This window comes from Agrilus planipennis, unplaced genomic scaffold (assembly GCF_000699045.2).
Source record: "Agrilus planipennis isolate EAB-ADULT unplaced genomic scaffold, Apla_2.0 scaffold207, whole genome shotgun sequence".
Classification (NCBI taxonomy): domain Eukaryota; kingdom Metazoa; phylum Arthropoda; class Insecta; order Coleoptera; family Buprestidae; genus Agrilus; species Agrilus planipennis.
In genome coordinates this window covers 1-22,159 of record NW_020438969.1, presented here as the reverse complement: position 1 = coordinate 22,159, position 22,159 = coordinate 1, and the positions used below count along the sequence as shown (strand labels likewise).

At 38.4% G+C, this 22,159-nt stretch overlaps 2 protein-coding genes across 2 annotated transcripts; one reads left to right on the top strand and one right to left on the bottom strand.

The window, feature by feature from the left end:
* Positions 1-17,278: 17,278 nt before the first annotated feature.
* On the bottom strand, positions 17,279-18,279 carry LOC108738705. The gene is made up of 2 exons (XM_018472238.1): positions 17,689-18,279; positions 17,279-17,643 (listed from the first exon to the last, which is right to left on the bottom strand). The coding sequence occupies exon 2, from the start codon at positions 17,624-17,626 to the stop codon at positions 17,279-17,281; it is 348 nt and encodes a 115-aa protein (XP_018327740.1). The 5' UTR covers positions 17,627-17,643; positions 17,689-18,279.
* Positions 18,280-19,619: 1,340 nt separating this feature from the next.
* On the top strand, positions 19,620-20,628 carry LOC108738715. Its single transcript, XM_018472251.1, has 2 exons — positions 19,620-19,718; positions 20,209-20,628. The coding sequence occupies exons 1-2, from the start codon at positions 19,664-19,666 to the stop codon at positions 20,496-20,498; spliced, it is 345 nt and encodes a 114-aa protein (XP_018327753.1). The 5' UTR covers positions 19,620-19,663; the 3' UTR covers positions 20,499-20,628.
* The last annotated feature ends 1,531 nt before the right edge of the window (positions 20,629-22,159 follow it).

The following is a 22,159-nucleotide window of genomic DNA, read 5'->3' as shown; positions in this document are numbered from 1 at the left end:
CAGAGGTATGCATACTTCAAATTCTTTTGTTGTTGGATCGAGTATGACTGTGGCGTCATCTTCAAGTGGTAACCAACAGGCATTCTGTAAAGCGACCATTTCATTTCCATTATAGGAAACGTAGTTTTTCAGTGTAGTTGTTATACCAGGATTTTTCACACGATCAATTACTACTCCACCCAATTCGTATCTAATCTCTTCAAACAGAAAGGCAAATGCATTGTTAATTAACGTAACAGTTGTCGGTTTGTTTCCATCGGTTTTTATTAATTTTCCTTCCAAATGTAGAAAACTTTCGCTCGGTAACGTTAGAATATCTTGTTGTTGTATCGGAATTCTGATTTCATCGCTGTAATTAAATGTATTTGCTGCATACGGTTGATGAGAATGTAATTCGATATTTGTTATCGAATTATCGAAGTTAATTTTTTCATTAACTTGTAGTATATTCATCATTTTTCTTTTTTGTTACTTTTTCAATTTGAAACCGAGTGATATTAAAAATTTTTTGTTTTCTGATGTTAGTCTTTTAGACTCTTCTTTATGACTAATTTTGTTAATTGTAGCTGGTCCATATATATCTTCACTGGTTCTATTGTCGTTGTTACTGCTACCATTAAATCTTACAACCATATCTCTTTTTTTCTTAATTTACTATCTTTCTTAGATGTAGTGCGACTGTTATAACCTCCTGTCTGAAATTAACTAAGTTCCCATTTTGGTCTACTATTTTAAGTGTTATATTATTTATAATGTGAGTGGTTATCGGTAAATAAATAACATTATTTGGTTTCTCTACAATTTTATATCCAGGTGGAACGGTTGGATAGAATGCATGAATCGTATGTACCGATTCACCGTTCGTATAGGCATTTGTAACAAGATTACATTCAACACGAATTATATTTACTGGTATAATATTGATTGGAAAATCAGAAATATGATGTCTATCCTTTATTAGAATTTTTTTATTAAATCCCAACAATTGCCCGATTGAATCGTCTTTTGAAAAATCAATATCTTTTGTACACTTTATTTCACATTTTAGCGTGTTGTTATTTGCATGAATTCGCAATACTGTATCATTTTCTTTCATTAATTTCAACTGGCCCTGTATATAGTCGTTTATATCTTTTACTTCATAACTCCCTATAGGTATTTCTATTGCTCTAGTTTTATCTTTTTTCTTATCAATTATCTTTGGAGAAAGTTTAAGAATTTTATTAGTTTTACTTTCATCGTTGTCGTCATCACTGTCATCGACTATGTAATAAAATTTATTATTTTTTAAATCAATGTTAGGTATAGCGTTATTTACGTCAAGGTCTATTAAACCAATCTCGTAGGACGAATTCTCATCTAAATGTATTGGTGGATAAAAGTCATTACTTAAAATGGAAGATCTCTTATTAGTAAACATGAGCAGATACGACATTTTAGCGTCTGTCTGTATGGGTTTCTTTTCACTCTCTTTGTTTTAAACCGATACCAATGATAGATTAAAACAAACTGTTGTATCTTATATACTGCTTTATTTTTTATATAAGAAATCAATACATAAGTGTCCACAATTCCAAGTGTTATATGACTGATACTGGGTATAATTATATGTTATTGTACATAATCCATCTGAATTAAAATAATTTATCGCTTCCAATGGTGGTCTTAAATTACCGAACGAATCAAAGTACTCTACGTTAGATCCTTTCTTCTTATAGGCAGTCCAGTGGGTTCCCTTTCCGCTATCGTTATCCAAATTAATAACACCCGACTCATTTTTTCTAATTTTCGTAGGTAATCGATCACGTGAAAATATACCTCGAAAATTAGGTACTTTTAATGCTTTTATAAATCTACCAATGCTGATATCAGTTAGAGGTTTATTTGGTAATTTTATTGGAAGCTTTGTTTTACTCATAAAAAAAGCCCCAATCCTTTTTGATACGGTTTCAGGTACAACCCTCTTCCTCCTTTCACAGCTACAGCTTCCATTTCTCGATTATGTCTTTGATCTTCTTCAAGTTTGCGTTTTGCGTTCCTAGCCGAATTTATTGCATTAGCTATTTGTGCCGCTCCACCACCTAACGCCCCTAAAGCACTTAGTCCAGCAAATATTGGAATTAGTGGTAAAATACCGCCTCTTTTAGGAATTTTAATTACACGTGGTGTTTTCTTTCTACCATTACTACATGCAATTGTTTTCTTTGCAGCTTGAATTGCTGTCTGAATAGTTCCAGAAATATTTTTAGGTTTCTTTTGAAGTATTTCATTCTTTATATCTTTAACGAGTCCACTAAAAGTTATTTTACTCTGTTTTTGTTGTTTTCTTTTTGATGACGTTGATTGTTTCTTTACTCTCATATTGATGGTGTTGTTGATATTAATGAATGAACTTCAACTAAATTAGTAAACAATGTTTTACCTTTTTATTAGGAATATCAGTTGTTTAATTACTATTATTATTATCATCACCAATTTTCAAAATTCAATTTTCTTTTTTGAGATTTTTTTATGGTGTATAACATCTTAGTAATGATTATTAAAAGGTTATAGTTACTAGGCAATAATTAATTTTTTTACATCATTATTATCAGTAGACAGATTTTCAAACAACGTGAATGATATAATTGGGTCAAACTTTTAAAATATTCAGCAGTTATAGATATTGAAAAGTTTGAATCCGCAAATTGCAATAGGTACCGTTGGAATCAAAGTACGATTATCTACAACGTGACTACTCCACCTCGTGAAACAAATTTTGCAGAGTAGACACTAACGAAGAATGTGTTGTTATTGTCCTCGGGTACGCACTCGTGTAGGTGCTTACACAGCAAATACTACTGTTCAACAAACTTTGTAATACCTAGTGTCTAATTTTATAACGTTATTGTTAATTAATAGAATTTATACTATTCTACACTAATTCTATATATCTGCTACAGTTATTCTCTTTATCGTAATTACTATTGACACTATTATTATTATCAGTTGGTTTCGTAAAACCACTTGATATATCCATCCTGATGAGAGAGATCATTCTTGTTTCATTTCTGTATTATATTTTCTTTTTACGTTTTTTCTTTCGATTTACAATTTTATTCGCATCATTAGCGTTGGTATTTGTGGTGGTAACCACTTGATCTAAATGTTCTAAAGTTGATAAAATGCAAATTTTAGCCTTCTCCAAGTTTCGTTTACATTTTTTTAAAAATGAAATGTAACCTTTCTTATCAAACATATTGTTATTGGAATTATTATTATTTTTATAAGCCATTCCCAATTTTATCTTAGCTTTCATAGCACCAGCCACTCCTAATGCTGCCATCTTTTCACCAATTGTTGAATTGTTTGCCTTCAATCGTTTTAATGCTTTTTCAGCTAGTGTCCTATCAGCTTTGTGACGCTGATAGATATCTTTTTCCTGTTCATAAAACAGATCATGAGCTTTACACGCATTATCCAGTTCATTTATCCCCGATTGGTTTCTGCGTTTATCAAGTTTAGTATTAGGACCGCAAAAGTTATAGCCCGGTATATGTAACTCGTATGGTATGGAATAAAGGGTTTTATCTAAAAATCCTTTACCATATCTCATTATATCTTTGTTATGATTAACGATTACTGAAATGAACTAATATAAAAAGTGGAATAGAACATCATTTTATACTAGTCGTAGAAGGTAGGTATATCTGGAAAGATGAAAGTAGTAAAGCAGAAAACTACATTCGATATTGAAAATAATGATATGTTAATAAATCAAGTTGAAAAGCATAGCAAATTATTTCCTACAACATTACGATGTCTCATTATTGGACCTTCAAACTGTGGAAAAACTAATGTAATGGTTAGTTTAATTGAACATCCAAATGGTTTAAAATTTGAAAATGTTTACGTTTATTCAAAGTCACTCTATCAACCTAAATATGTTTATTTAGAAAAATTACTGAAGCCGATAAATGAAATAGGTTATTATTGCTTCAGTAGTAGCGAAGATATTATGAATCCATCAGCAGCTAAAACAAATTCTATATTTATATTTGATGACGTAGCAACTGATAAACAAGACGTAATTCGTGAATATTTTAGCATGGGACGTCATAATCACATAGACTGTTTTTATCTCTGTCAAACCTACGCAAAAATCCCCAAACACTTGATAAGAGACAATGCAAATTCGTTAATTTTATTCAAACAAGACGAATTGAATTTAAAACACATTTATAATGATCATGTAGGAGTAGATATGACTTTTAATGAATTCAGGAATGCTTGCTCTCTTTGCTGGCAGCATCCATTCGGTTTTTTATCAATATTTAAAGATAACAAAATAAACGATGGGCGTCATAGGAAAGGATTTGATTATTGCATTCTGAAATGAAGAAAAAAGTTTTCAGCAGTTCATAAGCAGTTATCAGCAGTTCGAAAGCAGTTACGAGCAGTTCTACAGCTGTTAAAAGCAGTTACAAGCAGTTCTAATGCAGTTATAAGCAGTTCTAAAGCAGTTCGAAAGCAGTTACAAGCAGTTCTAAAGCAGTTATAAGCAATTCTAAAGCAGTTCGAAAGCAGTTACAAGCAGTTCTAAAGCAGTTACGAGTAGTTTCAAAGCTGTTAAAATCAGTTCCAAGCAGTTAGAAACAGTTTCCAAAGCTGCTCAAAGCAGTTCCAAGCAGTTAGAAGCTGTTTTGACTTTTTCGAAAATTGTTATAAAGCCCTTGTCTTGCTAAGATATGTACAGTTAGAGTTATGCTTTGCATGATTAGATCATGAATAGTAATAATAAAGAAAAGGTTATTAAGCGTAAGCTTATTACAAAACGTAATATTATAAAGAATAAATTAAAGTTATTTAAAGAGGGACAACATGTTCACGAAGATGTTTTCACACCGATTACAAAACATTTAAAAAATATTGAAAACAAACTAAATAATAATAATGATGATGACGATGAATCAAAGTTTGTAAATGAAAATACTACTGCAAATGATAATTACACTGATAATTCTGTAAAGGAAGAAGATATTTCAAATTTTTTTAATAAACCATCAACATCGTTTTATAATTCTACACCAATACATAAACGTTTAAGCGAATTGCGGCAGATAAAACAAAGNCAAGTTTGGCGATAAGACTAGAGTCGCGACGGATGTTTATGTTTAGACTATTTTGCAAAAGTAAACCCTGATATGAAAAAGAACCTGTTGTTGCACACAAGTGCACATATTAATTTATATTTCTTTAATTTAGTTTTAGTCACCTCAGAATTGCCGAACTGTAACGATCTTAAATCATTAAATATACATTTTATAAATTAACGAATCGTCTGCAGCGTTTTATTTCAAAAACGAAATAAAAGAGCCCGCACATTTGGTCCTTCGAGCCGGATATTGTAAAAACAATAACGGCACAGTTTATCGAAAAAAAATAACGAATAATTAAATACCGATTTATCGAATAATACTGATCGTGAGTGTGAACAGTTATCGAAGGAAGAACGATCCTTCACCATCGCTTCTCTTTAGCATCGAAAGAGAAAAGGGCTGTTCCTCTACTCATCACGGATATCCCTCATCACGGACATCGGCTTCAAACTAAAGGGCTGGAAAAGGTCAGATCTTTCCTTTATCTGCTTATCCTTTATTTTGTTGCAATTGCTTCTTTATTTGTCTTTTTAATATCGTTTCGTTGTTATACTTATCGCCTACGATGTCGACGTTGGGAGATCTTAAAAAATTAATCGCAAAGCGCAATCTAATCAAAGCGAGGTTAGATGCAATGGAAAAATTTATAAATAATTTTAAACCTAACGACAATATTAACGGCATAAAAGCGAGAATTGCAGAAATGCCAGTTATCCGAAGCGAATTTCAAGAAATAAATTTGAAAATAATCGACTGTTCTGAGATCGATGACAATGACGGTGACTCAAAAAACGAAATTAACGAGTATTCTTTGTTCGAGGACAGGTGGTACGGCATATTGACCGATATGCAAACGATAATCGATTCTCATTCACTTCCTGCCCCTAATATAAATATTAGCGATTTACCGAAAATGCAGTGTAACGTGCGTTTGCCGGTAATAAATTTGCCTGAATTCGCGGGCGCATATACGGAGTGGCTCCCGTTCTTTAACGCATTCGAAAGCTTAATTCACAAAAATAGCGGTTTAGATAATTGTCAGAAGTTTCATTATCTGAAATCATGTCTTAAGGGTGAAGCGGCCCGTTCAATTGAGTCGCTAACGATTTCGGACTCGAATTACGCATCGGCTTGGGATATGCTTCAAAAGAGGTATAAGAACACTAGATTAATTATTCAGGGTCATGTCCAGGCAATTTTAAATACACAGGAAATTACTAAATGCACGGCTGATTCTCTTCGAAAACTTGTGGATGATGCTTGTTCGAATTTGGAAGCATTGAAAGTTTTGCAAATACCCGTAGATACGTCGGATGCTTTTTTAGTTACGCTAATCACAAATAAATTGGATTACCAAACGCGAAGGGAGTTTGAATTAACGTTGAGCTCCGAACCGGTATCGAAAGATACACTTATCGAATTTCTTGAGAAAAAATGCATGGTCCTTGAATCTATGAACGTAAATATTAAACAAATGAAATCGCAATCCACCGGTAACACGAACGTAAACATTAACAGGAAACCGAATGCACCGACGATATCTAAATCAGCACACGTTATCACATCGAATAAACTTTCGTGTTACTATTGTAAAGGAAAACATTACATAAATCAATGTGATAGGTTTTTAAGATTAACAAAGAATGAGCGATTTTCCGAAATTAAAAAGCGACGATTGTGCCTTAACTGTTTTAGAGACAATCATGTAATTTTGGTATGCCGGGCATCGGGCTGTAATATTTGTCACTCTAGATCGCATCATACGCTACTACATGAAACAAAAGAAGAAAACTCAAATGCTCAAAGAACGATTAACTCGAATCATTGTACACCGGCAGAGGTTGAACGTAACGTTGTTCTATCGACGGCGGTGGTACAAATTAAAAACAATACCGGAAACTATCAAAATTGTCGTGCATTATTGGATAACGGGTCTCAAATAAATTTGATATCGGAATGCTTGTGTAAATCACTTAAACTACAAACGAATGATACAAGGGCTTCCATTACCGGGGTAAATAGCACTTGCAGCAAAACCATAAAATCGGCTGTTATCACATTCGAATCCATGCATGATAAATATGAAAAGACAATTAATTGCTTGGTAGTGGGGCAAGTTACAACAAGCCTGCCTACGGTAAGTTTCGATAAATCCTCTCTGGATATTCCAAAGGGCATAGAATTAGCGGATCCAAAATTTAACGTAAGCAGCCAAGTTGATTTACTGTTCGGGGCTGACTTGTTTTGGGAACTTTTGGGCGACAAAAGAATTCAAATCCGGGATTGTAGTCTTATTTTGTCCGAGACATTGCTCGGCTGGATAGTAGGGGGAATTCACCATGGCAATCGTCCTGGCGCATCGCGAGGTGTTTGTAATACGACTATTAAAAATAAAGAAAATCTACAACATCTAATAGAGAAATTTTGGACGCAGGAAGAATTACGGGACGAGTCGCCTAGTTGGTCTAATGACGAAAATTTATGCGAACAACATTTTATTGATACATATCATCGCGATAAGAATGACGGGAGGTTTGTGATAAAATTGCCATTTAAAAATGAGAAGCCCGATTTGGGTGATTCTGCACAAATGGCCCTCAAGCGTTTTTGTTCGTTGGAAAGAAAATTTAGAAAAGATAAAGATTTCAAAACGAGTTATAGCGCAGCCATCAACGAGGCGCGAATAGCAAAAATTATAGAAGAAGTCCCGGAAAACGAACTGATTAACGAGGATGTATTTTATTTGCCGCATTCGGGGGTATTCAAAGCATCAAACGTCACAACCCGAGTTCGCGTTGTGTTTGACGGATCGGCAAAGTCCAATAACGGCCTCAGCCTCAATGATAATTTGATGACTGGGCCCAACTTACAAAATGACCTTTTTGAACTACTGGTCCGATTTCGCTCTCACCAAATAGTATTCACTTGCGACATGGAAAAAATGTTTCATCAGATCAGAGTTGATGGCGAACACGTAGACTATCAACGTTTGTTCTGGCGCGATTCGGAAAGCGACCCTATCGGGGAATACCGCCTTACTAGATTGGTGTTTGGTCTAACGAACTCTCCCTATACCGCCATGAGATGTATACGACAGCTCGCGCAAGATTTTGGGGAAAAATTTCCTAACGCTGCCCGGGCATTGAAGCGGGATGTTTTTAAGGACGATATTTTAAGTGGTGCGAATAGTGTAGACGATGCTATAAAACTTCGCGATGAAATAATAGAAATATTAGATTCCGCGTCATTTAAATTAAACAAATGGAAAAGTATCAAAACAGAAATCATTTCGGACCTATCCAACATCTCAAACACAATGTCGATAGACCTTGATAAACCAAAGAGTGCGAAAATTCTGGGATTGTGGTGGAATCCCGCGAGCGATAATTTCAACTATGAATTCGAAATACAAAATTTATCGGAAAACTTAACGAAACGAAAAATGCTAGGCTTTATCGCAAAATTATACGATCCTATAGGTCTTATATCACCTATAATCGTTAGGGGAAAAATTATGATGCAACAATTGTGGCAAGAAAGAATAGACTGGGATGATCCAGTGCCTATTAAAATTAGAAACTCGTGGAATAAATTCCTAGGGGATCTGGAAGGCCTAACCCAAATCAAAATTCCCCGCAGAATATTGCCAAAATATTCTGAGCGTTGCGATTTGGTTGTCTTTTGTGATGCCTCAATGAGCGCGTACGGTGCTGCCGTGTATCTTAGGACTAAAATGAAAGGCAGCTGTTATTCTTCCTATCTGATATGTAGTAAATCGCGTGTAAGCCCATTAAAAGTAATGACGTTACCTAGGCTCGAGCTTTGCGCGGCTCTCCTTGCGGCTCGCTTGATTCATAGGGTATCAAAAATATTAGATCTAACGGTTGAGAATAGGTATTACTTTTCGGATTCCATGATAGTTCTACATTATATATCGTCCCCGGCCAATAACTGGCAAACATTCGTTGCTAATAGAGTATCAAAAATTCAAAATTTAAGCAAACCCAATGAATGGCACCATATTGGTTCAAAAGAAAACCCTGCAGACCTAATCTCCAGGGGCGCGACTCCCGAACAAATTAATACAAAGCTTTATTGGAATGGCCCAGAATTCTTAACGACGAAAGTTTCGGAGTGGCCTGAATCCAAGTTTACACCCAGCGTAAACCTAAACGAACTACCGGAGAAACGAAAGAATGCCGTGGTATCTTGCTTAAAATTTAACCCCAGTTTAGCGGTAATAGGCAAATTCTCATCTTTTACAAAATTACAGCGTGTGGTCGCGTTCTGTTTAAGATTTGCTTACAATGCGAATAATAAAGAAAATAAACGAATCGGTTATCTAACTAGCGACGAATTATTGAAAGCACGAAACTCAATACTTCGATACGTACAGGCGCGAGAATTCCCCGCAGAACTCAGAGATTTAAAAAATAAACAACCAATACAGAAGGGCAGCAAATTATATAACCTTGACCCCTTTATCGACAATTTGGGCCTTCTACGGGTCGGTGGTAGGTTGCGACATGCATCGATAGATTTTGACAGAAAATACCCTATTGTGTTACCGGCAAAGAATCATGTTACACGTTTGCTCATCAAATTAGAACATATTTCTTTATTACATGCTGGGCCAAATCAAACCTTAGCGTCCTTTAGATGTAAATATTGGCCACTAGGGGCACGGAGTGAATTCAGGAAAATTATCCACTCTTGCATTACCTGTTTTCGAACCCGCCCAAAATTAATAGAACAAAAAATGGGTGATTACCCGGAGGCACGGTTAGAACCCTGCAAACCATTTCTCAAAATAGGTGTTGATTATTTAGGGCCTATTTTCGTAAAACAGGGCGGTAAACGAAGTGTAAAGAAAACAAAGGTATGGGTTGCTCTATTTGTTTGCATGGTTACCAGGGCAGTCCATCTAGAGTTGGTAAACGACTTAACATCGGAATGCTTTATTAACGCCTTGAAAAGGCTTGTATCTCGACGTGGTAGGGTTTCGCTAATATTCTGCGATAATGCTAAGACCTTTGTTGGGGCAAAACGGGAAATTGGGGAAATTCAAGAATTTTATAAGAAATGTGAATTTCAAAATGTTCTTGATTACGCTTCGGGTTCTGGAATACAATGGAACTTTATTCCACCCAGATCTCCCAACTTCGGCGGACTCTGGGAACGATTGGTTCGTTCAACTAAGGAACATTTTAAGAGAGTAACTAGGAACGCGAATTTAACATATGAGGAAGCAATTACCCTAATTATCCAAATCGAAGCAGTAATTAATTCACGCCCTCTCTCGCCTTTATCCCAAGACCCATCAGATCTTCAGGCCTTAACTCCCGCTCATTTTTTGGTCGGAGAACCCTTTCAAACTCTTCCTGAATACGATTACACGAACCAATCAGAGAATCGACTGAATCGATGGCAACGAGTAGATCAAATTAAGCAGCATTTCTGGAAGAGATGGCGACGGGAAGTCCTTAATTTGATGCAATCACGCCCAAAATGGTGTCAGACAGGTCAAAAACCAGTTCAACGAGGAGACCTTGTCCTCATTCACGAGGAGAATGCACCACCGCTTCAGTGGAAGATGGGGCGCATTGAGGAATTGTTCCAGGGTCCCGATGGCATCGCCAGGGTTGCGGATGTTCGGACCTGCCATGGGACGTATAGGAGGTCATTGAGAAAGCTAGCCCTTCTCCCCGTCGAGTCACAATAAGTGCCGCAGTGGGGTGTGAAAGTTCGTATCAATTGACCCTTTAGGTGTCAATGTGCAAACTATACCAATAGTTTGGCGATAAGACTAGAGTCGCGACGGATGTTTATGTTTAGACTATTTTGCAAAAGTAAACCCTGATATGAAAAAGAACCTGTTGTTGCACACAAGTGCACATATTAATTTATATTCCTTTAATTTAGTTTTAGTCACCTCAGAATTGCCGAACTGTAACGATCTTAAATCATTAAATATACATTTTATAAATTAACGAATCGTCTGCAGCGTTTTATTTCAAAAACGAAATAAAAGAGCCCGCACAATAATATTCATATTTTTATCATCCAGAATATCTTGAATCCGTTTGACCTTCTCTCCACCCTTTACATAAATTGTTGTTGCATGATTTAACTGAACATGTCTTATCAGATTGTAATCAATTATTCCATCTTCCCACGATAATCCGGAAAGTTCCTTTTCAACCAACGATTTTCACGTACGTATTTCGGTGATATTGATGTGGCGGTTTAAATAAAAATATGTCTTCATTCGAAAGATTGCAAACGGATATTTCTTTTGCGACAAATTGATTATTGTTTGTTTTAAAACCCTGTAAATCAACGATTACAGACTTTTCCATTATTTTTTTAAAACCGTGCAAGCATGCATCACTAAACTGTTTTTGAACATTACTATCTGTACTTTTTTGATATTGAAAACAGAGAATAATAATAATAATAATAAACACATAAAAATAGGTCACATGATACAGATACAAACTTATGACTAATTCTTATCAGCTGAGGGACCNTATGTTCCAAATGCCCGTAGGAATCTGTGGTATAAATATTAATTATTATAACTGGGACACCCTATATATTGTCCCAGGCCAATAACTGGCAAACATTCGTTGCTAATAGAGTATCAAAAATTCAAAATTTAAACAAACCCAGTGAATGGAACCATATTGGTTCAATACAAAACCCCGCGGACTCGGGTGCGACTCCCGAACAAATTAATACAAAGCTTTATTAGAATGGCCCAGAATTCCTAACGAGGAAAGTTTCGGGGTGACCTGAATCCAAATTCACACCCAGCGTAAATCTAAACTAACTACCGGAGAAACGAAAAAATGCTGTGGTATCTTGCTTAAAGTTTAACCCTAGTTTAGAGGTAAAATGCAAATTCTCATCTTTTACAAAATTGCAGCACGTGTTCGCGTTCTGTATAATATTAATTTTCATACAATGCGAATAATAAAGAGAACAAACGAATCGGTTATCTGACTAGCAACGAATTATTGAAAGTACGAAATTCAATGCTTAGATACGTACAGGCGCGAGTGTTCTCCGCAAAACTCAGAAATTTAAAAAATAAACAACCGATATAAAAGGGCAGTAAGTATATACAATTGTCGACAATTTGTGCCTTCTACGGGTCGGTGGTAGGTTGCGACATGCATCGATAGATTTTGAAGGAAAATGTCCAATTGTGTTACCGGTAAAGAATCATGTTGCACGTTTGCTTATCAAATTAGAACATATTTCTTTATTCATTTTGGGCCAAATCAAATTTTGGCGTTCTTTAGATGTAAATATTCGCCAATCGGGGAGTGAATTCAGGAAAATTGTCCAATCCTGCATTACCTGTTTTAAAAGTCCCCCAAAATTAATGGAACAAAAAATGGGTGATTACCCGGAGGCTCGGTTAGAACCCTACAAAACCATTTCTTAAAATAGGTGTTGATTATTTGGGGTCTATTTTGGTAAAACAGGGCGGTAAACGAAGTACAAAGAAAACAAAGGTATGGGTTGCTCTATTTGTTTGTATGGTTATCAGGGCAATTCATCCAGAGCTGGTAAACGACTTAACATTGAAATGCTTTATTAACGCCTTAAAAAGGCTTATATCCCGATTGTGGTAGAGTTGCGCTAATATTCTGCAACAATGCTAAGACCTTTGTTGGGGTAAAACGGGAAATTGGGGAAATTCAAGAATTTTATAAGAAATGTGAATTTCAAAATGTTCTTGATTACGCTTCGGGTTCTGGAATACAATGGAACTTTATTCCACTCAGATCTCTCAACTTCAGCCGACTCTGGGAACGTTTGGTTCGTTCAACTAAGGAACACTTGAAGAGAATAACCATGAACGCGAATTTAACATATGACGAAGCAATTACACTAATTATCTAAATTGAGACAGTTATTAATTCACGCTCTCCCTCTTGCCTTTATCCCAAGACCCATCGGATCTTCAGGCCTTAACTCCCTCTCATTTTCTGATCGGCGAACCCTTTCAAATTCTTTCCGAATACGATTACTCGAACCGTCTAAATCGATGGCAGCGAATGCATAAAATTAAACCGCATTTCTGAAAGAGATGACGCCGGGAAGTCCTTAATTTGATGCAATCACGCCCAAAATGGTGTCAGAATACGATTACACGAACCAATCAGAGAATCGGCTGAATCGATGGCAACGAGTAGATCAAATTAAGCAGCATTTCTGGAAGAGATGGCGACGGGAAGTCCTTAATTTGATGCAATCACATCCAAAATGGTCAGACCGGAGGTCAAAAACCAGTCCAGCGAGGGGATCTTGTCCTCATTTACGAGGAGGATACGCACCCGCTTCAGTGGAAGATCGAGCGCATTGAGGAATTGCTCCAGGGTCACAATGGCATTGTCATGGTTGTCGATGTCAGGACTAGCCAAGGAATATATAGGAGGTTATTGAGAAAGCTAGCCATTCTCCCCGTTGTGTTATAATAAGTGCCGCAGTGGGGTGTGAAAGTGTGTATCAATTCACCTTTAGGTGTCAATAGTGGGGGTGGGAGTATGGGTTTGGAAAAAAACGAGTTAAAAATAAAGCGTGATGTAAACGGATTAAGATTTTATTTCCACGAGGTAACTCAAGTTAAAAGTAAAAAGTAATAAGTAATTAGTAAGACTATTGTTTATTCGTAACCATAGCAATACTTCCGGTTGTTTTTGTGTGTATCGCCACAGTACTCCCCCTCGAGCGACCAGGTTGAGGAGCGAAGGTAACATGTCTGGTCCATGGACCCGGGTACGTCCTATGGCCTGCGCTGGAGTGTTCGCCTGCTTCTGGCGTTGTCGCGGCTTCGTTCTCGATGAAGGCGGGTTTGAGCCTGTCGATCGAGATTTCCGTCGGTGTGTCGTTGACTCTCAGTTGTTTGAGTACCAGGGACCTAGGTTCTCGGATTAGCTCTTGGAGTTCCTGGTTCTGGCTCTGCTCGCGGCAGATCTCTTCAGTCGTGATGATGATTGGCATATCGACAGCGTTGACTCTGGATAGAGTGTCGGCCACGTCGTTTTCGAGGATAGCGATGTGTTGGATATTTGTGGTGTGTTGTCCGATGTAATTCAAGTGGCGCTGCTGTCTGTAGCGGGTCTGCGTTGGCGAGAACTTCCTGGAAAAGAAACCGAGTGGTTGTCGTTGACCATTTATCACTTGTTCAAGAACGACGCCCATAGCCGTGTCGGATGCGTCGGTGACGAGTACCAGCTTGGCGTTTTTAGCGGGGTGTGCGAGGAGCGTGGCTTCGGCTAGTTGTTTCTTGCATTTGGCGAATGCCGCTTCGGTCGCTAGGGTTCATTCGATAGGCCGTTTGTCCTTCTTCTTGGCGCCAGCGGTGATCTTGTGCAGGCACGCCTGTGGCTCGGCTGCGTGGGGGATTAATCTTCTGTAGAAATTCAACATTCCCAAGAATCTCCGGAGCTCCGCGATGTTGCTCGGCTTCGGAAACTCTTGTATGGCAGTTACATGCTGTGGCAATGGTTTGATGCCGTGTGCGTCTGCTTGGTGCCCTAGATACTCTACTATTGGTTTACCCCATGTACATTTGCTCGTTTTTAGGGTGAGACCGTAGAGTTCAAGGCGTTNGCACCCGCTTCAGTGGAAGATCGAGCGCATTGAGGAATTGCTCCAGGGTCACAATGGCATTGTCATGGTTGTCGATGTCAGGACTAGCCAAGGAATATATAGGAGGTTATTGAGAAAGCTAGCCATTCTCCCCGTTGTGTTATAATAAGTGCCGCAGTGGGGTGTGAAAGTGTGTATCAATTCACCTTTAGGTGTCAATAGTGGGGGTGGGAGTATGGGTTTGGAAAAAAACGAGTTAAAAATAAAGCGTGATGTAAACGGATTAAGATTTTATTTCCACGAGGTAACTCAAGTTAAAAGTAAAAAGTAATAAGTAATTAGTAAGACTATTGTTTATTCGTAACCATAGCAATACTTCCGGTTGTTTTTGTGTGTATCGCCACAGTACTCCCCCTCGAGCGACCAGGTTGAGGAGCGAAGGTAACATGTCTGGTCCATGGACCCGGGTACGTCCTATGGCCTGCGCTGGAGTGTTCGCCTGCTTCTGGCGTTGTCGCGGCTTCGTTCTCGATGAAGGCGGGTTTGAGCCTGTCGATCGAGATTTCCGTCGGTGTGTCGTTGACTCTCAGTTGTTTGAGTACCAGGGACCTAGGTTCTCGGATTAGCTCTTGGAGTTCCTGGTTCTGGCTCTGCTCGCGGCAGATCTCTTCAGTCGTGATGATGATTGGCATATCGACAGCGTTGACTCTGGATAGAGTGTCGGCCACGTCGTTTTCGAGGATAGCGATGTGTTGGATATTTGTGGTGTGTTGTCCGATGTAATTCAAGTGGCGCTGCTGTCTGTAGCGGGTCTGCGTTGGCGAGAACTTCCTGGAAAAGAAACCGAGTGGTTGTCGTTGACCATTTATCACTTGTTCAAGAACGACGCCCATAGCCGTGTCGGATGCGTCGGTGACGAGTACCAGCTTGGCGTTTTTAGCGGGGTGTGCGAGGAGCGTGGCTTCGGCTAGTTGTTTCTTGCATTTGGCGAATGCCGCTTCGGTCGCTAGGGTTCATTCGATAGGCCGTTTGTCCTTCTTCTTGGCGCCAGCGGTGATCTTGTGCAGGCACGCCTGTGGCTCGGCTGCGTGGGGGATTAATCTTCTGTAGAAATTCAACATTCCCAAGAATCTCCGGAGCTCCGCGATGTTGCTCGGCTTCGGAAACTCTTGTATGGCAGTTACATGCTGTGGCAATGGTTTGATGCCGTGTGCGTCTGCTTGGTGCCCTAGATACTCTACTATTGGTTTACCCCATGTACATTTGCTCGTTTTTAGGGTGAGACCGTAGAGTTCAAGGCGTTCCAGCAGGATGTCCACGTGTTTGCGATGTTCTGCTTCGTCCTTGGATGCCACTATTATGTCGTCGATGTAGCAGAAGACGAAATCGAGTCCCCTGAGAGCGGTGTCCATAAACCTTTGAAATGACTGTCCGGCGTTCTTGAGACCAAAAGGCATCACGTTGAACTCGTACAAGCCAAAAGGTGTAATTATGGCAGTTTTCTCTCGGTCCTCATTGCTCATTGGGATGTTGAAATATGCTCGTTCCAGATCCAGTGTCGAGAAGACGTTGCATCTGTGGAGCTTGTGTGCGAAGTCCTGGATGTTTGGGATTGGATATTTGTCTGGGACGGTCATCGCATTGAGTGACCGATAATCACCGCATAGTCTCCAGCTCCCGTCCTTCTTTTTTCGTAGGAGGATTGCGCTGGCGTATGGACTACCGGAGGGATTTAGGACCCCTTCGGCTAACCAAACTCGGATGATCTCTTCGGCGGCCTTGTATCACTCGGGAGAGAGTCGTTGAGCTCTTGCAGTGCAAGGTGGGCCGCGGATGGTGATGTAGTGTCGAACGTGGTGCTTGGGCTCCCTGAACCTCGCATGTCGTGTGACTTCAACGTGCTTGCGGAGGATGTCGTAGTATTCTGCGGAGGTGTTGATGGTACTGAGCGTCGGGGCATTCGTGACGGTTACCTTTCAAGTCCTCGCCAAGTGGGTCACGCTGTCCGTGAGGCGTATGTTCCGGATGTCCACCAGGAGACCATATTCGTAGAGAAAGTCGTTTCCGATGATCGGCTGGGATACGTCTGCCACTACGAAAGTCCACTCGAATGGTCGACGTAGACTGAAATCGACCGTGAGTCTTCGTTCTCCGAACGTCGGGATCTCAGTCTTGTTAGCGGCGTAGAGTACCCTGTTGGTGCGCTTATTTGGGCCGGCGTATCGCTTTGGTAGCGTGGATACGTCAGCGCCCGTTTCGATCAGGAAACTGGTGTTCGTCTTGTGGTCGGTCATGAGGAGGCGTTTTGGTTTGGGGACGTCTCCGGTGGCTGCCTCGATGCACACCGGATTCGTTAGTTTCCCTGCGGCTTCCAAGCACATGGTGTCCTGCAATGGTACGCCTCTTTACCAAACTTCTTATGATAATAGCATACCTCTGGTTCGACTGTTTCAGAATTCGCTCCATCCCTTGGTCTGTTGACGCTGCGTCCGCGTGGCCGACCTCGAGAGCGTGAATCGCGCTTCTTCGAAGCCTCAAAGTCGCTGCGTAGTTGGTTGATCGCTAGCATGATCTGACCAAGGTCGTAGGCCTCCGGCGAAAGTGGTCCTTGGTATATCTGGAGAGACGGACGTCGAGCGATGCGCCACGTGAACTGCCGCTATCGATGGTCGAATCGTGCCCATGATACGATCCGCTATCTCGGACAGGTCGGTGTTCTTGCTCACAGCCAGGATGGATTGTACTTGCTCAGGGAGTTGCTCCAAGAAGAGTGGTCTCAGGATGGCGTCGTCACATCTTCCGCCAGCCAGACTTCGCATTTTCTGGATGTACACGCTTGGTTTCGTGTCTCCCATCGGTTGGCCACGGAGAAGTTTCTTCATCCTCGTTTCCGCGGAGTCTGCAAGTATGTTGATCAACCGGGTTTTGAGCGATTCGTACTTACCATCTTCGATGATGTCGCCCACGAGGTCGATGAGGTCCGGCTCCAAGGTGTTGATCACGTGCCTGTACTTCGTCGTGTCTGAGGTTATCTTGTGGAGTAGGAAAGTGTTCTCTACGACGGTGAAGTATCTGGCTGGATTTTGTCGCCATAGCGGTCATGGAAGTTTGACGACGTTTATCGCGGCCACGTGGTTGTCATTGGCCTGCTGCTCGTTGGACTTTTCGTCGTTAGGCATGTTGAAGAAGCTGTCGTTAAAACGGAAGTCACCATAGTCGTGTCGTTTGTAGCGTGTAGGTCCGTTTTTTTTTCGAAATCCGTAAAACACCGAAAACTGAGTTTACCGGAAAAAAAAATATCACGCGGTACCGTTTCGCAATCACGTCGGGGTCACCAAATTTATGGGTTTCGAAAAAAACGAGTTAAAAATAAAGCGTGATGTAAACGGATAAAGATTTTATTTCCACGAGGTAACGCAAGTTAAAAGTAAAAAGTAATAAGTAATTAGTATGACTATTGTTTATTCGTAACCATTGCAATACTTTGTGTGTATCGCCACAGGAGGATATGTGCAAACTATAACAGTAATTTAGCAACAAGACTGGACTCACGGCGGATGTTTATGTTTAGACTATTTCGCTAAGGTGTAAATCATGATACGCACAAAGAACCTGATGTTGCGCACAAATGCATACATTAATTTATATTTCTTTCACTTAGTTTAGTCACCTTGGAATTGCCAATCGAGCTGTAACGTATTAAAATCACTAAATATACATTTTTTTAAACTTAACGAATCGTTTGCAGCGTTTTATTTCAAAAACGAAACAAAAGAGCATGGACACATTCTTAATAACTTTAAATGAGTAACGTTAATTTTTTTATTCAAGGTTTTTGTAACGATGTATTTAGTATTTTTAAGTAATTGTCATTCCTTGTATTGTGTTAAGTTGACCCAGTTAGGGTTTCATTTAGATTAGGAGCTCGAAGAGGATCGGTCACTCCTTGTCTCAGAGTCCTCCAGATAACGAGCTTTTGAAGACCTTTTGGTTCCCGTGAGCAAATTGGCTGTAGACCAGGCTTTTTATCTTTCTCCGGATTCGAAACCACGTGCTACAAAACAAAGCATTTTTAATTTGTAATTTCATTTGCCTACCACCCTCAGAAACACTGACCACGTTAGTACATAGGCCGCCAGCCGCGTGCATCGAAAAAAGTCTACAACATTACTCGAATCTGGCGGAAGCCAGCTACTGATCCCCTCATTGTAAAGATTCGTTTTTTGGAACGCTTGTATTGTTAAATAAATTTTTACTTGGTGCTTATAAATTGGCTATTTTACCGTTAGAGAGCTTCGAGCTCCTCTCTTTTATTAAAGGAAACCCAGGAACCCCTGACTTGGTCTCTCGAGATAAATTTTTTATAATTATCTTTTGGTTCTTTGCTTTTGCAAAGTGGCACCTCAGTATTGTGTGCTTTAATTATATTTTTACTATCCGATCATCCTTTTTTTTTAATTACGTTAAAACTTTCAAGCATCATAAGTTTGAAAAAAAATAAAAATCCCCATACCTGACCTTCGTTTGAAACAAATGTATTGGTATTTATTAAGTAAAATAATTTTGCTTAAACATTAGGTCGGATATGTTAATCAGTTTTGAATTAATTAATTAAAAAAGGTTCGTACATAAATTCTTGGATCAATTAAAACAATCGGAAGGTATAGTCTACAGGTAAATAAATCAATTTTAGTGTTTTCAGCGGTTTTAACAAAATTATTAAAAATAGGAATTAACAAAAATTTGGTGGTTTGGAGGTTTCGTGATTTTAGTATGCTTTCCTACCAAGATCAATATTATCGTTTTTCAGATTAAATCAAGTACTTATTATTTAATAAATTGTTATCAGACAAGCCGATCTTCACATTCAATACATAAATATATTGAAGATAGAATTCTCGGTAATTATTTTGTTGAAAATGTCCAAATGCCTAATAGCGAGTTTAGCTCTGCTGCTAATTCATAGTTCGTCAGGTAAGCCTTTTATAAGTCATTAATAAACTGATTGTAAGCATAGTTAATCTCTAGCTCAGTGATATTCTTATATTGTAAAACAATAAATAAGAATTAACGCATGTAAGTCTGTTATTCATAACAAAATGTATGAGAAACGAATTTACAGTTTAGAGCATAAGCAGTTAAACTGTTTGACAACCTCATCTAATATTTTACTACTTGCGTAAGTTACTATAACTTGATAAATACTATGATTGTATGTGATTATGTTTTGTAAATGTGAATTTAAAAGAATACAATTTGAAATTAAGTTAGGTTAGACTTCGGTTAAAAGGTGCGAAAATGTTTTCTCAATTTTTTTTTTGAGATGCTCCAAGTAATAGATAACGGTCTTTAATTAAATTAAGTAACTTTAGCGTTCATATACTTGAATTAAAACATTTTGAATTTAATTTTACCTATTTCTTCTTAGTAATATTGCATCTAACTAAACCAATCTATTGTTAAGGCCAACAATGTAGCACACTATCGTTCCAACGTTTGTGTGTCACCGACGGTGCCAACGTGGTACTTGAAAACGAAAAGCTGTCAATGACTATTAACAAAACAAGGGGGCAGATCAGTGCACTTTATTACAATTCTCGTGTTGATCCTGGTATCAGATCAACTAACTTGCTAAGAGGCGGCTCTGGCTATTATCTTGCCAATGTTGTTGTCGATGGCAGCAGTTTGGCAGTCGAGCCTGTCATGGGAAATATGGAAATTACTCAGAATGTGAGTGTTGCGACAAAAATGTGAAATACAAGATATTATCGAAAGTCAAATACTTGAAAATGCCTTCTTTTAAGAATCTCTCGATTCAGGTTAAAATTTTGACTTCCACCTACTAATTTTCTGTTTTTAAGAAATTAAAGGTAGTAGTATAAAATAATTCGAAGTGGTCGGTAATCTGTCGAAACTGCCAGACGCGGATCGCGATTTCGATCTTCTTGGATCTCATCCGCGCGTCACAGACAGCTTCGATGGAACACAGAGCAATTTTTACCTGCTGTGTGCGTCATTTGTGGTATTTTATAAAATGCGCTGTTAAGACAGAAGGTAAAAATTGGTATGTGTTCTGTCGAAGCTGTCTGCGACGCGCTGATGAGATTCCGCGTCTGGCAGTTTCGACAGAATACAGACCACTTCGAATTATTTTATTCGATTATGGTAATGTGCCTATCACGTAGTGGTTAGCTACGCCGGGATTCGTTTCAGCAAGTAGATATCCATATATTTAAATTTACCTTGTTAGAGCATACGTAATCCTAAAATGTAGCATTGTACTACAGATGGCGTTTACCGCGCCATTTGTAGTATTTTATAAAGGTAGTAGTTATTAAATTGCATGATTCATCTTTCGATAAAACTGTATCTAATTTAAAACGTGCACTTAAAATATTTAGAGTGCTTTGATTCATACGATAAGAGAACAATAGGAGTGGATTAGACATTTTAACTAAATATCTGCTGTGGCAATGATGAACTTATTAAATCGACTTGTAATTAATACGGAAAACTTAATGAAGTTATTACATAATAAACTACTATCTTAAAATAAAATATTTAGCATCAATTACATCAAACATTTGACATTACTGGCTAGTTCCAAGACAAAATTTTATTGGGGATGTAATTTTTGATTAAATAATTGTTTATAATTAGTAATTTGGAAGTCCATCTCCTAAAGGGATTGTGACATTTACTGCCCCAGTCGCCCCTGTCAGTCTTTTATATTTTGTATTTTTTATATTCCAAAACTAATTTATTGTATAGATGCGTTTCTGCTTTCCGAATCAGTTTGTCTTTTTGTGTATACCTTTATCTTTCGTATCTAATTCTATCATGTATATTTTTGGAATCTTCGATTCTAACTTTTACTTCTTTTACACCCTTTTTCACACTTATTAAAGATCTCATTTTCATTTCCAATTACCTACGTCTAAACTGTTTCTTTTATATACCCTTCTCAATAGTGTTTTTTTCGTACTTTTCAGATTTCACTTTTCTTTGGTGTATTTTTTAACTTATAGCTTTGCTTTCACTTTTCCATTCTTTTTAAATTCCTTATAAATCCTGTTCAAATGTATTCTATTGTGTACCCTCTTGGTGCTATTCGAAAGTTCACACTCTCACCTAATTACATAAAGTGACCTTTTCTTACATCCTGTCCACTTACACATTTTTACGCCTATTACCTTAGTCACGGTCCACTTTGTACTTTGCTGATATCCCATCGAATAACAATAAAACTAGAATCCTCCGTGAAAGTTCCCCTATTCACTTTCATACAGCATTTTATAAAGCCAGAACAAGGACAGAACGCGCTATCAGATCTCCCACAGACATTCATTCGTAGCTCGTAACTCTTGTTATTTTTCTTTATTTTATTACAGCCCTTTATATATATATATATATAT